We start from the raw sequence: 24,178 nt of genomic DNA on the forward strand, positions 1-24,178 counted from the left end.
ACTGACTCCAGATTCACAGTGAGAAACTGTTGGGAAAACTGGTTTCTCAGCTTTCTTGCTGTAAGCTATCATCTTCCTCGTCCCCAAAACCTGCTTCCATGTTGCGTTCTACTCCATTGACGGAGTCAAAGCACAAGGCTGGGGTAGTGGTGGCTGCACCCCCTAGAATGGCATGCAGCTCATCATAGAAGCGGCATGTTTGGGGCCTTGACCCGGAGTGGGCGTTTGCCTCTCTGGTTTTTTGGTAGGCTTGCCTGAGCTCCTTAATTTTCACGTGGCAGTGCTGCGAGTCCCTGTTATAGTCTCTGTCCTTCATGACCTTGGAGATTTTTTTCAAATGTTTTGGCATTTTGTTTACTGGAACGGAGTCCAGCTAGCACAGATTAGTTTACCCATACCGCGATCAAATCCTGTACCTCCCGTTCGGTCCATGCTGGAGCTCTTTTGCGATTCTGGGACTCCATAGTCACCTCTGCTGATGAGCTCTGCATGGTCACCTGTGATGATCAGCTCACAACGCTGGCCAAACAGGAAATAAAATTCAAAAGTTCGTGGGACGTTTCCTGTCTACCTGGCCAGCGCATCTGAGTTGAGAGCGCTGTCCACAGCGGTCACAATGGAGCACTCTGGGATAGCTCCCGGAGGTCACTACCGTCGAATTGCATCCACATTATCCCAAATTTGACCCGGCAAGGCCGATTTTAGTGCTAATCCCCTCCTTGGGGGTAGAGTAAAGAAATCGAGTCAAAAAAAAGGGCTTCGTCGTGTGGATGGGTGCAGGGTTAAATCGAGGTAACGCTGTTAAATTCAACCTAAAATTGTAGTGTAGACCAGGTCAAAGTCTTTCCACCCTGGGCTCGTAGCAGAGAACTGCCCTCCTCTGCCCTGCAGCTCCCTTTTTATATGGGCCTGCTTGGCTGCTTCCTTCAGCCCTTCTGTGATTGGTTGCCTCCTGCACAGCCTTCCTTGGGCTCTATTAACCCCTTAGAGCCCAGTGTGGGGCAGGCACCCCACCACAGTGGGGAAGGGAACCGACCTGCCTGTCTGACTCCTAGCCTCAGGACCTAACAGAGTCAGGGAGGGCGGGAAAGGCTGGAAGCAGGCAGCCTCACCCATAGAGCACTTCTTGAATTAAACCCTGTGCTTTCTTGGCTACTCTGCCATGCCTGCAAGGGGCAGATGAGCCGGCAGTGAAGCAGAGCTCAGAGATGGTTAATCCCCCTAGCGGTTAACTGACCCAGGGAGGAGAGGAATCTTGGAGAGGGAGAACGGTACTCCCAACTGCCCAAAAGCTGGGCAGAAACAGCTCAAATTGCAAAGTACAGGCAGGAGCAACAGAAACTGCCCCAGTCTGGTTCAGTGGAGGCAGAGACTCTGGCAGGAAGCAGGAGCAGAGGAGGTATGGTCAGAGCATGTGGAGCTGATCTGCCTCCACGAAGCTGCAGAGAGAGGAGAGCAGCCTGGATGCTCAGAATTGTGGGAGACACTGGGCTGCAGAAAGTACTTGATACGAGCCCCTTAACCACTGACTTGTACAGTGTGTGTGTTAGTAGTGAAAGGACTATTTCTACCATTAGGGTTACTATGGCAATGAGTTCCACATACACTGACATTTAAGTGGCAGGGGCTGGCACAGTGGTAATCATGCAACAATTAACTTTGCTTGAAATAAGTCTAATTGAAATGGTAACTGTAGTGCCTGTGCCCCATGGGAGTACTTATATGGGTGGACATGAAGTATGTTACAGGTATGCGAGGCTACAGAGCGAGCAGCCTGACAAATTTCTCTAGTGTAAGCAAAGCCTGTCTTCAAATGGAGACTCTTCCTTTTGAAAAGTTTTTGCTCTGTCATTGTGTCCCTTTTTTCTCTAGGTATAGGAGAATGAAGCAAGACACTGACAGATCTCTGTATGTGTCATTTGAACCCCTTTCTCCTTTCTGTCACAAGGGTAGCTATTTTCCTAGTGTAGACAAGGCTTTGAGAGAGACAAGATGAGGGAGATAATCGCTCTTATTGGACCATTTTCTGGTGGTGAAAGGGACAAGCTTTCGAGGTTACACAGAGATCTTCTTCCTCCTGAAGAAGAGCCCTGTCAAAGCTTGAAAGCTTGTCTCTCTCTCACCAAGAGAAGTTGGTCCAATAAGAGAGATTTTCTCGTCCCCCTTGTGTCTCTAACACTATGTCTCCACAGCAACTAGACACCCTCGGCTGGCCAACGCCAGCCAGCTCAGGCTTGCAGGACACGGGCTTCGGGGCTGTTTCATTGCTGTGTGCACTGTGCTGAAGCCTGAGCTCTGGGACCTGCCCATCTCACAGGGTCCTAGAGCCCGAGCTCCAGCCCAAGCCCAGAAGTCTACACAGCAATGAAACATCTCCGCAGCCTGAACCCTGCGATCCTGAGTCGGCTGACATGGGCCAGCTGAGGGTGACTAGTTGCTGTGTAGACATATCCTAATAGCCTGGGACCAGCATAGCTACAACAACACAGCGTACAAGGTCTTTAGGAGCACTTTCACTTCAAACCCTCCAGAAATGTCAGGTGAATAGACTTTAACGATTCTGCAGAGTATTTTCATGGTTCCCCTAATTGGGAAAAGTCATATCCCATTAACATTTAACCAGACCAGCTCTTGAGTGACAGGAATTTTCCTAACTACTGGTATGACATAAGACCGAAAAGCTCTCCAGTAGCCAGACATATTCACAATTATAAACACATAAGTAAAAAAGTCATTGGTACAATATATGTCTATTACAGCCAAGAATAGACAGATTGTTTATTGCCTGTCATGGATTGTGTCACAGAATTTCATAAACTCGCTCAGAATTTAAATTAGACTCATAACGCTCATCCCTGGAAAGTAAAGACACACTGATTTAGCATTTCAGCTGAATTTAATAAACTCTTATTTTTTCATTTCCTTAAATTATAGCAAATCTGTTTTTAAAAGGGAGAAAGTTTCTAAGGATCTGAGGGTTGCAAATGGTGATTCCAATGAAATTCTTCCTTATCCCCATAAGGCCGTCATGAAGTAGCTTCTGTATGCAGTTATACAATCCTCTGCAGCTTTAAGATTGGTGTGAATAGGAGTTTTATAGACTGTAGAGGAGGTGAAACATTTGGGAAGGAAATGATGCTAAATGTTAAACTCAGCTACCACTGTGGAAATTGTTTGGCTGACAACCTGGTGACAGGTAATCCGAAAGTATGGATATCAGGGGAATGGGGAACTTCAGCACCCTTTGGGATTGTCCTACACTCATGCAAATAAGAATACAAGGACATTTAACTCCTTAACACCAGCAGAATTGGCATCTCCTACTGTCAGTTTGTCTAAGTATTTATACTATGCACCTCACCATGGCTGCAGTTTGAATTAGCATGTATCAGTGTAAATTTGATTCCTGACCCCAAAGAGTTCATCAAATTTGACAGCAATTTATGCTGAATTTACAGGTGAGTTGAATGGTTAATTATGTTTTGGCTGCTCTCCAATATCTTGGTGCACTTTTTCTCTCTCAGGACTTCATACATTAGCAATAACCTAGCATGCTTAGATAAACACTAACTAGGGTGACCAGATGTCCCTATTTTATAGGGACAGTCCCGATTTTTGGGTCTTTTTCTATTACCCCTCACCCCCGTCCCGATTTTTCACATTTGCTGTCTGGTCATCCTAGCACTAACATAACAGACGTTGCAACATACATGTTTTATGCCCCTCCCCCTTCTTCAATGGGTTTGAGATGCCATTAGAGTCAGTGAGTAGATGTGGGCTGATGTTTTTCCTGAATGCTGGTGACAACCAGCATTGTGGGCCAGGCTCATGGCCACACTGGTGCAAACTGGCCACATTGGGCAGGGGAGGAATCCTCTTAAGTAGGGGAACCCTCTGGCCGTGCAGCCCAGAGAGCCTTCAAACTGGTCAAGACACGATCTAGTGCTGCAGAGTGGCAAAGATGCTGCCCAGTGTAGCAGCTGTGGCCAGGCAGAAGCGGGTGGGGTTAAAATGCCATTTTAGCCTACAGGTCCTCCGCCGTGGCTCCAATGTCTTGTACCAGGTTGTTGCCTGTCGGTTCCAGAATTTGGCAGCTGCAAAGGTGGCTCAATACCACCTTTGCCTCTTCGCTGATGGCCAGTTTCTTGACCAATTTGCAGGCTGTCTGGGCCTGTCTCTCCAGCTGATCTGGACTGGAAAATACAAGTGGGTATCCTTCAGTGGTGGGGTAAGACTGGGGTAAAAATGAGACCAGGCTGGTGGGGGGTGATTATGGTGGATTGGGAGAAGCTACCAGAGAATATGGCTGATTATGGGACCCCTCACATGAGTGGGAGTGTTTGGTCATCATTTGTTACCAAAGCTTGCACCACAGAGATCTGGTTAGATTGATGCAGCACAGCCCCCATACTTGAACAGGCATTTGACTGTATGGGGTTTCTGTTGGAAATCTGAAGAAGTGAAGAGTTTGTTCTGTTTTCTTGGTCACTGGCTGTTATGTCGTCTGGGATTTGCTTTTGTTGTGTTGTGTTTTATTGCTCTGGATTGTAATTATAATGGGAGACTGATATTGGTGTGCTTTATTATATTTACACTGAAAATAAACAAATATTGGTTCTTTTTAGTAGGGGTGGTGTAAAATTGTGGAAGACGAAGTGAACCGACCCATATTACCTTCATCGTATTTGTCATTTTCCTGTTAAATTTCCTCCTTCGAAATACAAGTGAAGAAGCCAGATGTATACAGTGGGAGGATTTCCAGATTCATTTTTTAAGAAGTGAGATGCAGTCACAGAGCCGTGTCCTTTCTCCACACAGAAGATCAGCATCATCACTGAACGCACACTCCAAGCATAAACTAAAATACACTAACTAGCAAGAGCTGGTTGTTCTGGCTCCAGCAACTTCTAATCCCACAATATTTTAAAGAATGATCTGATACTTGACACCTCCAGGCCTTTTATTTCAAAATGATTTTTCCAGCAATACAGACTTGATTGAATTTGGCTGGCTATTGCCACAGAAGAATGCACTGATGAACAACGTGAAGCAACATGCCAAGAATGATGTATGTACAGTCATCTTCCTGTACATCATATGTAATTCTGACACCTTTCTCTAAGATGGCAAAATGATAAGACCATATGTCTAATGGATGTAGTAGCTCAGATGTACTGTCAGTTGACCGAAGCAGAGCCCTTTTCTAAAGCTTTAATGTCTAATTGTGCATGTCTCCTCAAATGTTTTGCCCAACTCTATTAAAACAAGTTCAAAGTTATCACATTGGAAACAGATTGAGCAGTAAAGCATTTTGGCCTCTACTCTACATTATCTGTGTTGATATGACTATGATATCCCATTAACTAGCTACAGATGTTCTATAGTTCATACATTACGTGGCCTTAAAATAAACTTGGGTTAGGGTTAGGCAATTCTCTCTGTGTAATATTTGAATGATTTTCTACATTTTTTATTATAGGCTTCACCTTCACCTTCACTTAACAATTGGTTCCAGTGTAAAAACAAAACCAGACAAAGGGACACATTTGATCCCAGTTTGGATAATGGGGAAATACTTGTGAGAACAGCCATTGATTTCTCTATAACCAGAAGTGAAAACTCACTTTCCTGCACACATCATGGTGGTGCTAGCAGAAACTGACCAGCCCGTCCCAATGTGTCTACAGAGGATCAATGGCCCATAGTGGGAGTAGCCCTTCCTGGTAGCTGCTGAGAAAAGCTGATTGGGGATGAGGATGAATGGGGAAGAGTATTTTGGCGAGGTTGAGAGCAAAGTTTATATGTTTTTTTATATTTTGTTTCCCTCATAGACCTAGAAGCAGGGAAACAAAAGGGGCAAAAGACATTATAATTATTTTTAATTTCTGTCTGTCACAAGTAAGCAGAGGCATCTGAAAGTGTGAAATATTCCAAGCTCCTGTAGGGTGTAAATACTAAACAAAAACCAAAGGTGGTTTTGATTTTGTCCTTGGCAAACCAAAAGGTGAGTTTGCCAGAAGCAAACCCAAAACAGAGCTGCCTGAGTCTGTCTGTCTGTCTGTCTATCTGTCTCTCTAATAAGTAGATGACATAGGTTCCTCAATTGTTGTTTAAGCATGATGGTTGACTATATTAAGGAAAAACACTCTGATCATAAATAAAATATTAAAACAGAGCTGTGTAAACCACTATGACTATACATGGATCAATAAACATTTCTAAAACTCCATTTAAAAAGCTGAAAAAACTGTTTAAATCTAACTTCATAAGGTAAACCTCCCCCCCCCACACACAGTTTTTTGATAAATAGCTATTTACATGGTTGACATTAATCAGCTCCAAAAGGAGCCATCATGGTCATTGGGTGAATAATAATTATTTTTAAGTCTTTTTGAAATAGCCTTAATGGTTTCAAAAGAACCAGTAAGTTTTGTGAGGTCAATAATACAGGTTTTAACAATAATTTATAAACAAACATTTTGTGATCTATTTTGTCAATACACCTCTACCCCCATATAACGCTGTCCTCGGCAGCCAAAAAATCTTACTGCATTATGTGAAACCGTATTATGTTGAACTTGCTTTGATTCGCTGGAGTGCGCAGCCCCGCCCTCACAGAGCACTGCTTTACCGTGTTATATTCGAATTCGTGTTATATCGGGTCACATTATATCGGGATAGAGGTGTATATATTTCCACGAAAGGCTTGTAATCATTAATATAAAAGCAGATTCAAATTAACCAACATGCCCCAAAGCATTTTACCAATAGGATTAAGTAACACTAAAGCTGTGACACAAGTTAAAAATAAATGTCTTGTCTCTGTTTTTTACTACATGCCTGTGTATTGAACCTGCAGACATCTCAGGAATGAGGTGCATCCTTAATATTACTTAGCTGTGGGTTGTGTGTGTATTTATATAAATAGATTAGTTTGTAACATTAATGTTAATGAGAAACTTGTGCATTTACAAGTGCATAGTAATGTCCTTCCTTTGCCAGCAGCTGGCTGTGAGTCCCTTGTTCCACTACTTTTCCATTATGAATCACTGCTATGACATCAGCGTTCTGGACGGTCGTCAAGCGGTGAGCAATAATAATGCAGGTTCGACCCTTCCTGGCATCGTCCAAGGCTTTCTGGACAATCTGTGGACAGATGCAGTGAAAAACTTATTAGTTGGAGAATCTTCCCTTTCATAGGTAACACCTTTGCCTTTATAGTTCACATTATCACTTGGGTGTTCCTCACTGGGGTTTAGGAGTCAATACTTCCCATGCATGAAGGAGGCCTCAAACACACGGGTCTGATATTACAACCTTTATTTGTGTGAGTAATTCCACTGAAGTCATTGAGACTACTCTCATGAACACAGGCTAGCAGAACGAGCTCCATAAGGATCTAGTTGGACCAACATAAAACTTAACATGCAACACAACTAATCTGCAGAGGTGTAATGAACTGTCTGTTATATTGGCTGCTTTCCAAATGTGTGTGTTATATTTGACATTGCATCCTGTCTGTATCCAACTACATGCCAAATTTAGAGAAACTAAAAGTTGCACATTCATTGATAGTACCAGCAATGCCAGACACTTCTTGTCCATAAAAATCCAAAATTCAGGATCCTGACATCCGGCTCACAACTGGATGGCGGTTTGCATGGTGGCATTTTTCACTTCTACTGCGTCCCCACCCAAATGAACAGTTTATTGGTCCCTATGGCGTCTCCCCCTCTCCTGGAGATGGGGGATGCGGTGAGGAAGCTCAGCCAGCTGAGCAGCAGGGGACAGCTTAATTACTCTCTCTTCACTGCACAACATCTCCGGAGAGGTGGCAGGTGTTGCTGAAGCCTTTTTTCCAAGCCAGCTGCTCCTGCGTGTCGCCTCTAACCCTCTGAACGCAGGTGGACCAAAGGACTGGGAAGCGGACAGAGGCAGGACAACATTAAACTTCTTCATTGCTCCATTCTGTCCTGACAGCCAGCAGTTCTACTGGCAGAGTGGATCCCTCTGGGTCTCTGTAGCAACACCTGCTCCCCCAGACAGAGCAGGAAATAGTGCAGAAAGAGACCTACTTTGCTGCTAGGGCTGCTGGCTGAAGGGAAGAGAAAGGAGCTGCTGACTTGCCTTACAAGGCCTCCTCTTGTAGATCACAGGCTACTGTTTGAAGACACCTGTCTCAAACTCAAAGCTGCTAATTATAAATGGGATTTTCCAAAGTGCTCAGCACTGGCCTAACTGTGAACCCATTAAAAGTCCCATTGACTTCATAACTGACTTTGAAGGAACTGAGGCAGGCCCAAACTGAGGAGTTCTGAAAATCCCACTTTGTCTCCAGCCCGTAGTGTTGCTGACTACCATCAGCTCCCAATTTAGACACCAGGAGTTGAAGGCACTCTACACCTTGCAAAAGCAGGTCATAGACAGAGAGTGAGCTAAGGATTGTTCTGTGGAACTTTCAAAATTGTATTGTAGATGGAGCGCCTGGGCTCTTGCAGTGAAGCGTTTGAACCCTGTAATTTTGTGTGTATTACAAATGGTAGAATGCATATTACTAACCTTTTCACTTTCTGTGTCAAGAGCAGATGTGGCTTCATCCAGAAGCAGAACTGCTGGCTTACGAACTAGAGCACGAGCAATTGCAATTCTTTGTTTCTGACCTCCAGAAAGTTGTGCTCCTTTGTCACCCACTCGGGTGTTATACTTCTGTATAAGTAAATATTCATTGTGAAGGAAAGTTAGAAACAGAAAGTTATATTTTTAATAGCAGATAATGTACTATATTAAGCATTTCCACCATGAAAGAAAAAAGAATAATGTAATGGTTTTTAATAAAAAATAAAATTTTATAAGATTTTATTAACTGTTTGAATCAGAATGCTTATCTACAGCTACACGTATTGATAACTGCTCTGTAATGAAAATTCATTTCAGCATTAGAAAAAGACTAACTCCCAAGTGGTGCAACCACTGATGTGTCTAGTCAAAGACACTTGTACTTAAGCATATAGAGCTCAAGTGACTTTTATAATTTCCAGGCCCTAGAGACCCACACTCAGGAGGTGATCCTTTATTTCTTACACATCCAAAACTTTCTTCTAAGTACATTTTTATAATCTAGGTGGTAATGAAAAAGAAAAAGTTTTTTTCAACTTTCAATTGTCATTTTCAATTCCATGCAACTCTACAGGAAGCCCGATTTCTTTGCGCTTTTCTAACGTCTTTCTCCACTTTGAGAACTAAGTCCATGGCAAACATGAAGGTTAAGATGTACTTGAAACATTTTACCTTTCAGATAAGACTAAAACTAGAGAAAATTTCTGCCAAAAAAGGAAAAAGAATTGGCAAAGTTTATGAGGAAATGAAAATAAAGGTTTAGAATCAAATGTCTCTTTTATAGTTGTTATAGAACATCACTGTGGTAGAGGAGAACAAGAAAACTGGAGCACAGATTTTGCATTTGAATTAGCTAATTATGACTGCGTCTGTGTTAATACATATTGCAAGTTACATTTTTAAACATCAGCTTCCTATTTTCCTCTTTGAGAATTGTATACACAAGAAAATAACCTTTTTTTAAAAAAACAAAAAAGCATATTGTTTTGCATTATTGGGAGTTGCTTAGATAAGTCACAGTGAGTATTTACCCCACACTGAGACTGGAAAGACATTTTCATTTACCTCTGGGAGATTTTCTATGAAGGTGTGAATATTTGCTGCTTTAGCTGCCTCTTCAACTTCCTCCTGACTGACAACCCTACTGTTGTCTCCGTACTGGATATTTTCAGCAATGCTGCAGTCAAACAAAATAGGCTCCTGTGACACAATACCCAATTTGGACCTTAACCATTGCAAATGCAAAGACTTGGTATCGAACCCGTCTGCAAACTAGAAACAGAAAAAGGGAAAAATCATTCCCTGCAGAATGCAATACTCCTCCTCAGGCGTACAATGTAAATGTGAAACACCAATCTGTAAAAAAACTCTGACCTGTGTTAGAGTTACAGTAAAAATAAAGTGGTCAGTGAACCACTTCTGATGAAATAATAGATGATCGGCTCTTTCATCCAAAATTGAACTGAACCAAAACTCTGAAAATTCTAAAGAAGCTCAGATAACTTTTTCCTCTCAGAAGTATTTTTTTTTTTGTGCACGTCTGCTCTGCTAGCTCCGTAGTAGATGTGGAATTGCCAATCTATAACGAGATCTGCCTACAGAATTTCCATCTTTACTGATGATGGCAGGTACCAGAGATCTCATGAGAAAGTCTGTTCATGAGCTTCTTAGACCTAGACGGTTGAAGAGCTCCAGTAAGAATCCACATATTTGGACATTTATTCAAACATCTTTTGACTCACCATCTCTAGGCTACTCGTCTTGGAGCTCTCATCATCATTAATAGGACTTGCATAAAAGTCCCATCAAGTGATGAATTAGACCTCAAATTGTGTCATGTTAACATGACTACAGGACTAGGGACAAGGGTTACATTATGGGAAGTATATTCTTATGCCCCCTCCAATATATTAAGTAAATCAACAAAGAGATGCAATCCAGTGATCTAAAGCCAGGACGGGGAGTCAGAAGATCCAAAGTTCTACTCCTGGCTCTACCTTAAGCAAGTCCCAAGTCTTCTCTACCTACCCGGACCCATAAAAACACTTATCCACCTCAAAGGGGTGTTGTGCGGATGACTTAATGTTTGTAAAATACTTTTGTGGAAGCAGAGAAAGAACTGACAGGAAGGGGATGCAATACATGACAGTTCGTTAGCAAGAGTCAGGCTAACTGTAACCCTGATAACGCGAGATTTGTAGAAGCGAGGATTGTGTGAGGCGGGTGAGAAAGAACTGTGTAAGAAGTCATTATGACCTGGTATAGATAAGGTGTAGAAGACCTTGTGTAGATAAGGTATAGAAAATATTCTATGTTGGCAAGAGTCAAAACAAGTGAGGAAATGAGATATCAGGATGGCCTATGTATAAACAAAATGCAACTGTTGCTCATTATTGTCTGTAACAAAAGGTATAAATGCTTGCTGTAATTGTTTACCTGTTGAGAGACCTGCTTAGCTCTCTCCCTCTGCGCAATTGTGAGAGTTAATAAAGCATCTGACTTGCTATACCTAAACAAATAGTGAGAACTCTGTTTTTCTCCGACAATTTGGGGGCTCGTCCGGGATGGCAACGCCCGCAGAGGCACCGGCAGCTGCTACGGATCGTTCCCCTTTGAACCCCATGGCGCCACAATAGAGGTAGGAGACCTTTTGAAATCTCTATTGGGGTGTCGGAGGAGGACTGTCCATGGGGCCATCTGTCCCTGTTGGGCTCACGCCATCCGAACTTATTGACTGTGCAGCAAGGTCAGATGCTGAGCGGCTTAGGGGAATTGTTGCCGCCCCCTGTATGCATATGCGAGGTGCATAGGTATGCACCGGTGTTGAGGGGTTGTTACCGCCTCAGGAGGGGTTTTTACCGCCTCGAGTGATGCATCGAGGTACTTGGGAATAGTACCTGGAGGTACTTGGGAATAGTACCTGGAATAAGGCCTTGGTGTGTGTGTGTGTGTGTACACCAGTGTGAATTGAGTGTTACCGGAAGACGCCCAGAGTACTCTGCGAAGTCTTTTGGCTCGTGACCAGAACTACTCTAACGCAAGCCTGGTAACTAGAGGATCTTTTAGGAGATCCGACCCACGGTGGGCTAACTCGGCCTGGCATCGTCCGGCGAGGAGGCTACCTGGGTCTAGGAGTGTATGAACCCATCTTCCCTCCCCTTTTCCTCTCCGTGTGAGCCACTGACAGTCTGATCATCTCACTGGATGCAACAGAGTAAGCGGCGCCATCTCTCTGAGACTAGCCGACGCTCTTTGCTGAAGGGAGTTGTAGGAGGGTCGTGGCCATCCTCGTTAGTCTCTCCTGTGTGAATACCCTGTAGGGAGAGATCCTTAGTTTATGTGCCGCTAGCGCGGACAGGGCATCCTCCTCCCTGTGTGTGTGATTGGAAAATGGGTGGGGGACAGTCTAAGGATTCCCTCTCACCCACTAAGGGTACCCCAGCTTATTTCATGTACGTACATTATGGTACTAAAACCTGCAGGTATTTAGAGAATTGAAATCATTACACGCGTGAAAATTCATCTAAACAATGCCCACTAGAAGGTACCTTCAATCTAGATAAGATCATACATCTCAGAGGAGCTTTTAATCACCAAAAAGCCTCTGACACACAATGGGAGCAATTTGTCTATTGAGGAAAGGAACGGGTTAATTTGAAATTCAGCTTGGTCCAGAGATAAAGAGAAAATTAATCTGCGTTCAAGGTCAAGAATCAATGCAGACCAGGCTAAGTACAAAGAAAAACTGCTTTCGGCCCCAGCTGACTGTGAAAAAATATAGACATAGTCAAACCAAAGGCAATACAAGTTACAGTGCTGAGATTACATTTGCAAAGCTTAACTGTCCAGTGAGATCCAACAGTCTGCCTTTGCGACCCTGAAGCTGGCGTGGTTTGGGGAAGCTGAAGAAGCCACAGGCAGCTGGCCTGGACTGGAATCACTGAAAAGAAGCCCCAGGAGACCTCAGGGTGTAAAAGAACTGCCCTCCCAAGAGAGGAAGCAAGTTGGAGATTGCACAGCACCTTCTCTGAACGTTATACACAGACGTGGCCAGTCTGGACGTACGTGTGTGAGTATGAAAGTGTGCCTACTCTCAGCCGCAGTAAGTCTGAGAACCGGAGAGGGATTTAGCATTCCTCTTTCCACCCCGGCTGACCGGGAAGGGTGTCAGGTGGATCTACCCCAGTCGTAGCAGGACTGGGCAATAGAGAAGTTGGAGAAAAGGGAAGAGTTGTGTACTTGATAACTAGAATTGAGCAATTAAGAGCATAGATCATGAACCAGGCAGCAACTCAAACCTACGCCCAGGGCAAGTTGCAAGCCTTGAGACAGGACTTCCAGGCAGAAAAGGAAGCACTGGCTAAGCAAGTACCGGTCCTTCAGGGACTTATGCAAACACAAATGGTTAAATTTTGACATGCTGTAACAGCAGTGTGTTTGCCACAAGAGAAAATTGAATAGTTAAACGCCAATGGGTCATGCGTTTTGCCCAAGTGGCAAGCCTCACGAGGGAGGACTCGGGTAGCCTTGTGAGTAAGAATGTTTAAGAGAAGAGACCAGGAAGTGTGGAGGCTAGTTGAGAAGCCCACCCTCCTATCTAAATTGGTAGTGAAAAAGCCGGTGCCCATGGAAGGGACGGTTCAGCGAGAAAAGCAGGATCGGGCCCAAGCGGGAAGGCAATAGATAGAGAGATTGGAGAACAGGTTGGAAACTTTGAGGGCATAGTGGAAGGAAAGGAGTAAGTAATTATAAGCATGGGGATTTCAAATCCCCAGGATAATAATTGAAATGGTAAAATGTGTGTAAGACAGAGTCTTTGTACCAAGGTGCAAGGCTCTCCTTTCTTCTGCTGAATAAAGCAACTCTTCCTTATCTCTGTCTGGCTGTTATTGGCTCTCAGCTAGGTGGACCCGATATTTTGGTGACAGTTACTGGCGACTCCGGTTAATGAATTTCTGTCTTATACATTTAGGTGTTAGGTGTGTGGACGGAACTGAGCCTCTCATTTGTAATTCCTCAGAGTGGAAGCCATCGCGTGCAATGAAGCTCTGAGGTTGAATTGGGATCCTTCTGTCCCGTCCCTGTAGCGGTCAATATTAGTAGAAATTCCTGTAATAGGATCCTATTAGGCCATAATTCCCTCTGTTCTCTGTGTAATTCTCTGTTAGAGTATCAGCAGGCAGATGGGTGGGTCTCTGGTAAAACCCTCTAAGGATAGCCCTTTGAATTATATGTTAAGTAAATGGCTTTTACCCAGTGTTCAGGAAAGAATAAAGATCTGAATTTGTTTTTGGGTAACAAAATAGCAGATAAAAGATCTGGTAAAAAGAGAGAGAAGGACAGTGCCCCTGGCTCTGTGTGGTCAAGCTGTCACTTTACTAGGGGTGCATGGAGATTTTGTAAGCACAAAAGAAACAGTTACACCTTGTGTAGAAATTGATGTGGCTAGTGTTGTGGAAATTGAATTGTGGAGAGGATGTGCATTTTCCTCAGAACATGTGCAGTGTATATTGTAGCAGAGGTAAAAGAAATGCAAACCTACCAATATAGGTTGTGTTGTCTCTTTCAGATCACTGGGTGTTTGAAAGCAGGAGTTAGAAGTAAAAGGCAATCAAAAGTCTGGGAAAGTTAATTGTGTCCCTTTTTACATAAGAATTTTTAAGCTGTGGATAGCTTTGGATCTAGAAGCAAGCCAGAAAGCATCTGTATTAATGCAATTTTCTAACTAATAAGGTAGGAGCCACTGAAACCTGGGTCAAAACAAGTGAGGAAATGAGATATCAGGATGGCCTATGTATAAACAAAATGCAACTGTTGCTCATTATTGTCTGTAACAAAAGGTATAAATGCTTGCTGTAATTGTTTACCTGTTGAGAGACCTGCTTAGCTCTCTCCCTCTGCGCAATTGTGAGAGTTAATAAAGCATCTGACTTGCTATACCTAAACAAATAGTGAGAACTCTGTTTTTCTCCAACACTTTGAAGAACAGTTCTATAAGCTCTAAGCATTAACAGCTTCACAAATCTCTTCTTACCACTTGTCCGGCCATAGGGTCATAAAATCTCTCCAGCAGCTGAATGGATGTGCTTTTGCCACAACCACTGCTCCCCACCAAGGCTAGCGTCTGTCCTTTATTAACCTTCACGCTGAGTCCTTGCAAAACTTGAGCTTCTGGTCTTGTAGGGTATACAAAATGGATGTCCCTGAATTCAATGTTGCCATCAAATTGACTCTAGAAACATTAGAAAATATAAATGTATGACGGAAGACCTGTCTATCTTGTACTGAAGCATCAAAAACAACTCAGTATGGTCATTTAAATGAAAGCATTGACAAGTCAATTAGAAATGATATGGCATTGTCAAACCCAGAGCATTTCTGTCAGTTTATTATTGCTTAAATATGCAGTGCGATTGGATTGATATCTTCTGTGTACAGGACCTCCTTCTTGAGTTGTTCTTTTCTTCATCTCTCTCTCATTTATATCATTCCTTTTCAGCCTGGTTCGCAAGGACTATCATTACTTTAGGTAAGTAAACAACCCTAATACCTCTCTTTTATGTTATCAATACATATAATCCAGACACTATCATTGTGTGAAGAAAACATAGTTCCTGCCCCTGGGAGTTCACTCTCTAAATAGTGTAATTTAAACACATAGTACAGAGGATGAACATAGTACAAGGTGAACATCAGATCTCAGATTAGGTTAAACATTTTTACTTTGGTGGATTATTCATAGTTTTCAAGGACAACTATGTTTTAAGTGTAGGTTTGAATAAGGAAAGGGTAACTGATTGGCTCTTTTATGTAGGAAGGGAGCTCTGAGTATAAGAGGTAGCGAGGAAGAAGACTTGAAGACAAGGGTGAGTGAAGGAGATGTTAGGAGAGACTGTGGAAGCCTCCTCTGATGCCTGGTGGATGGGACAGCTCCAGGACCACAATACCAGCACTGCGAGTACAATGGGCTCTTACAGCACCTAGAGAACTGGACTTTCAAGGTTCAAACTCTTTGGGCCAAATCTTAGCTTCACTGAAGTCAAAGGCAGCTGCTTCACTGGCATCAGGATTTGGCCCAGAGTGGTTTCACTTTTAATTAACGTCTTTATCCGCAAGAAGATATTTCCCCCAGAGCATTAATAGTCTGGGCATGTGGAGCTGATTCAGAAAAGTAGTCAAGCACATGTGTGACTTAAAGTTGTGCACATGAGTTACAGGCATGCTTACAGTATGTGCCTGAGTCCTTTTCTGAATCGAGGCCACTATCCAAAAGCTAGAATTCTAAAGCAATTTCAAGTTTCTGAAAGGCTTTCTTGTAAAAGCATTTATGGAAAACACTGAGAGACAATATGAAATGTGTTCAGTTTACAAATACAAAGATGAGTTTCTGATAGTCAACACTGGACTTTGAGAGACAACCTGGGTTCTTTCCATCTCACGTATAATCACCAGGAACAAAAGGTTCTGCAGGCCAAGTTACGTCCTCATTAATACTTGTGCAACCCCTTTGACTTGAATGAGGTTACTCAAATGTTTTTATGCGGCGTTCTTATAGCCGTGTCGGTCCCAGGATATAAGGGTATGTCTTCACTTACCGGAGGGTCCGGCGGCAGGCAATCGATGTTCTGGGATCGATCTCGGAAGCGCTCGCCGTCGACGCCGGTACTCCAGCTCGCAGAGAGGAGTATGTGGCATCGACGGGGGAGCCTTCCTGCCGCGTCTGGACCCGCGGTAAGTTCGGACTAAGGTACTTCGAATTCAGCTATGTTATTAACGTAGCTGAATTTGCGTACCTTAGTCCGAAGTGGGGGCTTAGTGGGGACCAGGCCTTAGAGAGTCAGCATGGGTGAAGTAATATCTTTTATTGGACCAACTTCTGTTGGTGAGAGAGACAAGCTTTCAAGCTTATACAGAACTGAAGAAGAGCTCTGTGTAAGCTCGACAGCTTGTCTCTCTCACCAACAGAATTTGGTCCAATGAAAGATATTAACTCACCCACCTTGACTCTCTGTTACACAGATGTAACAGACTTAGGGTTACCATACGTCCGGATTTTCCCGGACATGTCCAGCTTTTGGGGCTCCAAATCCCCGTCCGGGGGGAAATCCCAAAAAGCCGGACATGTTCAGGAAAATCGGGACATGCGGGTGGCGGTGCTGGGCTGGGGGCGGCGGGGCCGGGGGCGCCGAGCGCCGTGGGCACCGAGCACCGGGGCCGAGCGCCGGCGGTGCCGGGGACCAGGGGGGCCGGGGCCGAGCGCCGGGGGTGCCGGGGACTGGGGGCACCGAGCGCCGGCAGGGCTGGGGACCAGGGGGGCCGGGGGCGCCGAGCGCTGGGGGCCGGCGGGGCCGAGCGCCGGTAGTGCCAGGGACCGGGGGCACCGAGCGCCGGGGACCGGCGGGGCCAAGCGCCGGCGGAGCCGGGGGGGTGCTCAGCTGGGGGTTCGGGGGCCGGGCGGGGGGTGCTGAGCGGGCCGGCGGGGCTGGGGGGTGCTGAGCGGGCCAGGGGTGTTCGGCCGGGGGCCCGGCGGGGCCAGGGGGTGCTCGGCCGGGGGTCCGGGGGCCGGGCCGGGTACCGGCAGTGCTGGGCGGGCCAGGGGTGTTCGGCCGGGGGCTGGAAACGCCGGGGGGGCCAGCCTGGGCCGCGCCTACTCCCCCCACACCCCCCTTACCTGCTTCAGGCTTCCCGCGAATCAAATGTTCGCGGGAAGCAGGGGAGGGGGCGGAGTTGGGGCGTGGGGCAGGGGCGGGGCTGGGGGCGGGGCTGGGGCCCGGTGCAGTGTCCTCCTTTTGGAGGCTCAAAATATGGTAACCCTAAACAGACTGGAACTTAGCAAACAAGTCTGCTGCTGATGCACAAGAAGGAATAGAATCTAACTCACTCTCCCCCACAGCTGCATAATTTACAGGAGTAAAAAGCAGTGAAAACATACTTGTATTGCTAAAGATAGGAGTTATAACTCTGGGCTTCTCTTCACTTCCAGGGAGATCGATACTACCACAATTAATTCGCAGGTGTCGATAGCAGAGTGCTCTCTGATTGACTCTGGCACTCCACCGGAACGAGAAGAGTAAGGTAAGTCGATGGGAGAGCATCTTCCGTCCACGCAGCACAGTGAAGACACTGCAGTAAGTCGACCTAAGCTACATTGAACCCAATTACATTATTCACGTAGCTGGAGTAGCGTAACTTAGGTCGACTTACCCCGATAGTGTAGACAAGGCCTCAGAATACATCCAATGGACAGAACAGGTGAATGAAATGTCATTCTTCCAGTCATTTTTCAGAACAGAACCGCACTTAAAAGTATTCTATTAATTTCTCAAGCAAAAAAGTATTAAATGGCACTGGGCAAATATAATTTTTTTTAGTTACTGCTGTTAAATTTTACCCTACCTGTCTGGTCCTGTCTTCTGTGACATTGCAAAAGGCAATTTAACAAGATTAATACAATTAAGGACAATACAGTACCACCAGGTTTGTTAGTTTCAAGGACTTTCTGAATGACCTTACCAGTTTTGTACCCTCTTCACTATAGCTGTCAATTAAGGGTTTCCGATCCAAAAGCTGAAAGATTCGTTGGGCGGAAACTTTAGCTTGGCCAAAATCTGGTGCCAAAGAAGTGGACAGCCCAACACTTATAACACCATATAGAACTGAAAAAAAGGCTCTGAAAACCAAACAAAAACATCTTTCAATTCATCTAAAGAGAGACTTTTATTATTGTTCATAAATTACAAATATTGTTTTCCTTTTTTAAAATAAACAGACTTAACACTATCTATAAATCTGAGAATTGTGACATTTTTAGAACTTTATGGCTTAGAAAAATTACACACAAAGGATTAGAAACAGAGGTTTACAGCTACAAATATTTTTATGGGCGACTAATGGTACGTAATTTCTCCACGCAGAAGCATTTCACAAAGCCCGTTGTCTGCAATGAAGTGTCAGCAGTAAAAGTTTCTCCCATAGTAAATAAACTGAGCCAGACACTATACATGCCAACACAACTGTTTCAAACTTCCTCTCCCAGAAATAACCCTTCTGCCTGAATTGAACTCCTGACCAGATTCTAAACTGTTGGACCTCTTGCACTATTGCCTCAGTAACTAGACTGATACACAGTTACCATGTGTTGAAATCACTCCCTTTGAACTGATGTATACTCACATAAATACATTTTCAAAGTTTGTATAACAATTAGCAATGAGCCATGCCCCGAATCTGAAGATTGTTGCATTGAGAAAGAAGTTTGCACATTGGGCTATTCCATAGATAAGTCCATATAGTGGGGCTTTTGTTAGAGAGTCCCTGATAAAAGAAAAGATTTATGTTAAAAGAAAAAATTGTCATGAAATGCCAAGAGCAGAGACTGGCTGGAAGAAGATCAGACCTTTGGATTGGAGTGGCAAACCCTATACCTCACTCACTCAAATAAATAATAATAATAATTAATAAAGCTGCACACTAGGGGCTCCATGAAGGTGCCTCTGGAGAGAACTTATGGCAAATGAGATCCCTTCATCCCAACTAGCTGTTTGCTGTATTGGACCTTACGATAAAATTACCTTTAATAGTCATAACATTTTAACACTGGAATGCTGGTTTCTAGAATAAATGTTTATGGATGGCCAAAGCAATCTGACACAAAGCAAATTGATAATTTCCATAAGTCCCTTATGATCTTTGAATGCTTGAATTTTTGGACAATTTGGATAAATGTAGTGGGCACCATAGAAAAGTCAATGTCTACAACACAGCATAACTGAAGCACTGCAGATATTGCCTGTTCTGAGTACAGGAGGGGAAAAACTAGCAACTCAGACCCCACTGTACAGTGGTGACTTTTAAATGGTGACCAATGTTGTTGTGTGGGATGGTAAAACTGGATCACCTTAATTATGTGCAGACCTTGCTGTGACAAAGAAACTGGTTCTAGTTCTGACAAAATGATTTTTCAACAGAAAACGCAATTTCTGCCTATTTGAAAATTTCCATTGGGAAAAAAGTAACAAAATATTTTATTCTGGGTTGGTTTGACCTGAATTGAAATATTTCTGCTTTGCACCCATAGCCATGTGACTCCGATAATGTATTATGCCACTCATTTCAGAGGGGAGACCACACTGCATCATGGGAGATGTAGTCCAACCAGGGAGCCCGGCCCATAAGAGAGGCAATGTTCCAAAACAGGGAAATGCAGTTTGATGTTGAACTAGATAGAAACAAAAACTTTCAGATCAGTTAAACAAAAGAAAAATTTAATATTTCAATTATTTAGGAATATAAAAATATTTTGTTTGGAGAAAAAAAAAAGCAAAAATGGAATGATTTGCCATTTCTAAATTGAAATTTTTCTAAAAAAACCCTTTTCTTTCAGTGAAAAAAATTGATATATTTTCACATTTTGTCCCACTTCAGAGCAAAAGAGAGGTTGAAATATTACAATTTACCACAGGATGGAAATTCAGATTTTCACTTATCTCTAGTGCTCATATATGTTTTAAATGTTTCCCAAAATAGTTTCTCTATAAATCATAATATTGTGATACAATGATCTGAGAGGACTAGAGACAAGTGCTAAAGCTGAGAATCCCATTTCTCCAATGAAATATAGATTTTTTTTCTCATACCGATGACGGTTTATAGAATATTGAATAATTAAACTGTCATTTCTAGAGGACTATCGTTTTCAATCCCTGCTTTTACTTAAAACATATTTAAGGGGAAAGAAACAAAATGGATGGTAGATCATCTCATTTAAATAAAATGGAGACTAGGAAAATGTCTGACATATTTGGATATTAGAAATTAGCCCCTGGAGTGATTAGCTTGTGGAGTGTCACTGAAAAGGCCAAAGGGGAAAAAGAAATGCACCTTATTTCAAGACCGGCAAGTCCTTACTTGTAGTAGAAGTCACAATACATGGTGATGTTATGTAGTATAAAGTCTTTGCCACTTGACCTATGAAACTCATTCTGCTGCAGTACTTGTGAAGCAAGTAAACATCCCATATTCATGTTAATAAAAACTTTATACCAGGTCATTACATTCTCTCTCACACACAAAATTACATCGCACACAATAGCATCTAAGAACGCATTTTAAAGAAACTGAGTAAAAACATTTTACCCTGCCAAAATCTTTTCAAATTATTGATGTGTTTAATATTTTCAGTCTTCAAATGAATGTAATATGAATAAATCTTGAGTAGTTTTAAATTAAGAAAATATGTATTCGTTGCTTTTAAAAAACAGAATTGTTTGAGAGCAAATCCTACCTGTATGGACCATTCAAACTTGCATTATATCTCTCATAGAATGCATCTTCACTAGTTAATGAAGCCACAGTTCTTATATTTTCAACCGCTGCCATTGAAATCTAAATCAGGAGACAAGACACATATGAAGTATTCACTTATGTTTGAGTCTCCTCCTACCACTATGTAGTTAGCACATCTGTAGCACTTTTCATCTTTCGCTCTCCAAGTGTTTTTCTGTTTAAAAAAGATTAAATATCATTCTCAGGGAAACTGAGGCACAACGATTATATTATTTGCCTAAGGTCACACAGTGGTCTTTCTACTAAGCCAACGTGGCTGCTATGTGATTCCTAAGTACTCCTCCCCCCCGTACATGTTGTTGCACAGCAGCATTAGCTGGCACTAAAGAAGCCATTAAAAGGTAAGAAGTTGCTCCTTGCTCTGAGTACACACATCCCAGGCAGCAGCTCACTGGAGGGCTGCATGCTACCTTGGTTATGCAGCCTGAGCGGCACACTGAGCTGGGTGAGCCCCACACTCCTGCTACCCACCCCCAGTGGGGACTCCTGCTCCTGCTTCTGCCAGGCTTCCCCAGCCATGTGCCAGCCCACCCAGTCCACCCCTCCTCCAAACCAGGCCTTTCCCCCACACACTTTGGCCAGTATTCCCACAGAGTGATGTGTATCTTAATTTTTCATTTTCTGGATTTCAGATGTTTAAATTTGCATGATCTTTAGCCCCCCCTGATCCTGGGTTCATTGGAGAGCAAGGTGAGAGGCTCAGACACTCCAAGAAGAGCAGGGTCCCTAGATCCCAGCTCACATGGAGGAGCAGGGCTCCCCCAGATCCAAGCACATTCACAGAAGAGGAGAATTCAGGGCTGACAGCCCACCCCCAAATCCTCAAATTCCTCTGCCACCCCTCATATTCCCCATCCTCTCCCCTCACATTTCCCCAATCCCCACCCTCCCCCTTATTTGAGCCCAACCCTTCTTTCCACCCCTACCACCCATCCTCATTTATCCCCCTCCTCATGCGCAGCTTCCTCCTTTCTCCAGGGGTGCTCAAAACCCCACTCAGCTCCAGGCCCACCCCAACTCCACCCCTTCCCCCAAAGCCCCATCCCTGTCCCGCCTCTTCCCACCCTGCTTTTTCCCGCTCAATTCCTCCCCCTTCCCCAAGCACACCTCATCCCCACTGCTTCCCCCCCCCACCCCAGCCAGCACCTCCTGCACACCGTGAAACAGCAGATTGTGGTGGGCAGGAAGCGCTGGGAGGGAGGGGGAAGGAGTTGATCAGCAGTGGGAGGCGCTGTGGGGGAAGGGAGCTGCCAGTGGGTGCTAAGCATCCACCAATTTTTTTCCTCCCACAGAGTCAGCACCTGTGCCCCCATCCCTTGCTCTAGACTCCAAACAGCCCCTTCTTCCCACTTACTCTTACACGGCAATCACCTCTTGTAATTAATTTTCTTTTCAAACACAGTTTGAGAGCCTTCTTAATTATCGGCTGTGCTCAGAGTCCATTTCTCCAAATTAAAACAAAAGTTTACACTATTTTCAGATTTCTGCTCAGGGTGGGGTTAGAACTTCAAAGCTGCTAAAATCTGTGAACTCAATTTTTTCCCCCTGAAGGCTGTGGGGAACCCCACACTCAAATGACCCCATCTTTGGATCACTCACCCTACCTGACGCTTTCATGACACATCGCAAATTTCAAGACAATCTGTGTAAACACACAGATTTTAACATACTTAGTTTTCATCCTTTAAACAGGAAGGGCTTCCCCACCTTAGCTAGACCAGAGCTGGTGCTCAGTTGTAATGCTGTATAAAATTAGAAGGCCAATGGGGCAGAGGTGCTCCACACATCCATCAGCATCATAATAGTCTCAGAGAGCTGTGGAGTGGCCCATTCATCTCAATGAGATGTTCTCACCTGAAAGTGAACACCCAGCCTGAATTCAGCCAGAATCTAGCTCTGAGTAGGGTGACCAGACAGCAAGTGTGAAAAATCAGGATGGGGGTGGGGAGTAATAGGCACCTATATAAGACAAAGCCCCCAATATCAGGACAGTCCCTATAAAATTGAGACACCTGGTCACCTAGCTCTGAGACATATGAACAGCTCCATTCATGCCAGTGGATTTTCCCATTCCCCCTCCCCAAGACTGTTTCTGACATGCCCATTCTCAGCTCCTCACCCTTCTCTCAGCAGTGTGTTCTTGGGGCATGCTCTGAGCATGCCTGTTCTAAGCTTCCCCCTCAGAGCACCCGGACTTCCTTGATCCAAGCTCACCTCGGGAGAGGTAGAGAGAAAGGGCCAGACAAAGCACCCCAGATTCCAATTCACGTGAGGAGGTAGGGAGAGGGGCTTAGATATCTCTAGAAAGCAATGCCTACTGCAGATCCTGGCTCACATGAGAGGGGGCATGGAAGGCAGATAGATCCCCAAGGCTGGGCAAGGCAGCTTCAGAGCCTGGCAAACAGAGGTGGGTCAGGAGCAGGGCTCAGACCCCCCCAGAGAGGCAAGCCCCCCCGCCAAATTCCACCTCACATGCAGAGGTGGGGAGAGGGGCTAAGACTCCCCTAGAGAGCTAGTGGGTCCCCCAGATTCAGGCACACACACAAAAGGGACAGACAGGGAGAATGTGGAGCTGCCCCTATTACCCCCAGACGCTCTGCAAAAAACCCTCATGTCTGCTTCCCAGTATCCATTCCCCAAACCCAACCTCCTCTACCACCCGTTCCCATTTATCTCCCTCCCCATAATCCCGCCTCTTCTCCTTGCAGGCCCAAACCCCTCTCACCCTATTCCCTTAACTCCTTCCTCCCCTAAAATGCTCCTCTCTTGCAAGCAAGCATTTGCACGCCTATTTTTTAAAACAAAAATACTTTAATGACATTACACCCCCCTCCAAAATAGAAGCCTGATAGTAACAGATTTTAGCAACATGCCAGCCAAGCTTTCCCAGGTTTTCAGCAAAGGGGGACCATGAACTGTCACTAGTTGGGGGAGTTCAGGAACAAACACTTACTGTGCATTTCTTCAGTCTATCCAGCTGCTTTGACCATATTCTATCTGCAAATCCTTTGGGGTTCGCTTTACATACGTGCTCAGTGTAACTTGTGGAGTGCTTGACCTTTACTAAAGAGCCTACGTGGATGGCCAAACTCTTTTGCTAATAATGTTCCGAATCTTGCTTCCCCCAAAGGGCTAGTGGATGCCATGCATTCTCTGGGGTCACCCTCAAGTGAGTGAGACCCTTGTGCCAGGATCAGACCCATGGTCTGATCTCTAG

The 24,178-nt window shown here is 44.3% G+C and overlaps 2 protein-coding genes across 2 annotated transcripts in view; one reads left to right on the forward strand and one right to left on the reverse strand.

Moving 5' to 3' along the window:
* Positions 1-24,178, forward strand: part of LOC101931388 (ATP-dependent translocase ABCB1-like) — a 432,036-nt gene that overhangs the window by 105,071 nt on the left and 302,787 nt on the right. The gene's annotated exons all lie outside the window — the stretch shown is intronic.
* LOC135981317 (ATP-dependent translocase ABCB1-like) overlaps positions 4,956-24,178 on the reverse strand; it is a 49,513-nt gene continuing 30,290 nt past the window's right edge. The window contains exons 16-22 of the mRNA XM_065583279.1: positions 20,900-21,000; positions 18,790-18,930; positions 18,130-18,286; positions 14,651-14,848; positions 9,682-9,888; positions 8,560-8,706; positions 4,956-7,146 (exon numbers count right to left, since the gene is read on the reverse strand). Of these exons, the coding sequence (XP_065439351.1) occupies positions 6,949-7,146; positions 8,560-8,706; positions 9,682-9,888; positions 14,651-14,848; positions 18,130-18,286; positions 18,790-18,930; positions 20,900-21,000 (1,149 nt within the window). The 3' untranslated portion in view covers positions 4,956-6,948. The remainder of the gene's footprint in view (positions 7,147-8,559; positions 8,707-9,681; positions 9,889-14,650; positions 14,849-18,129; positions 18,287-18,789; positions 18,931-20,899; positions 21,001-24,178) is intronic.

Source organism: Chrysemys picta, chromosome 2 (genome assembly GCF_011386835.1).
Source record: "Chrysemys picta bellii isolate R12L10 chromosome 2, ASM1138683v2, whole genome shotgun sequence".
Taxonomy (NCBI): Eukaryota; Metazoa; Chordata; order Testudines; family Emydidae; genus Chrysemys; species Chrysemys picta.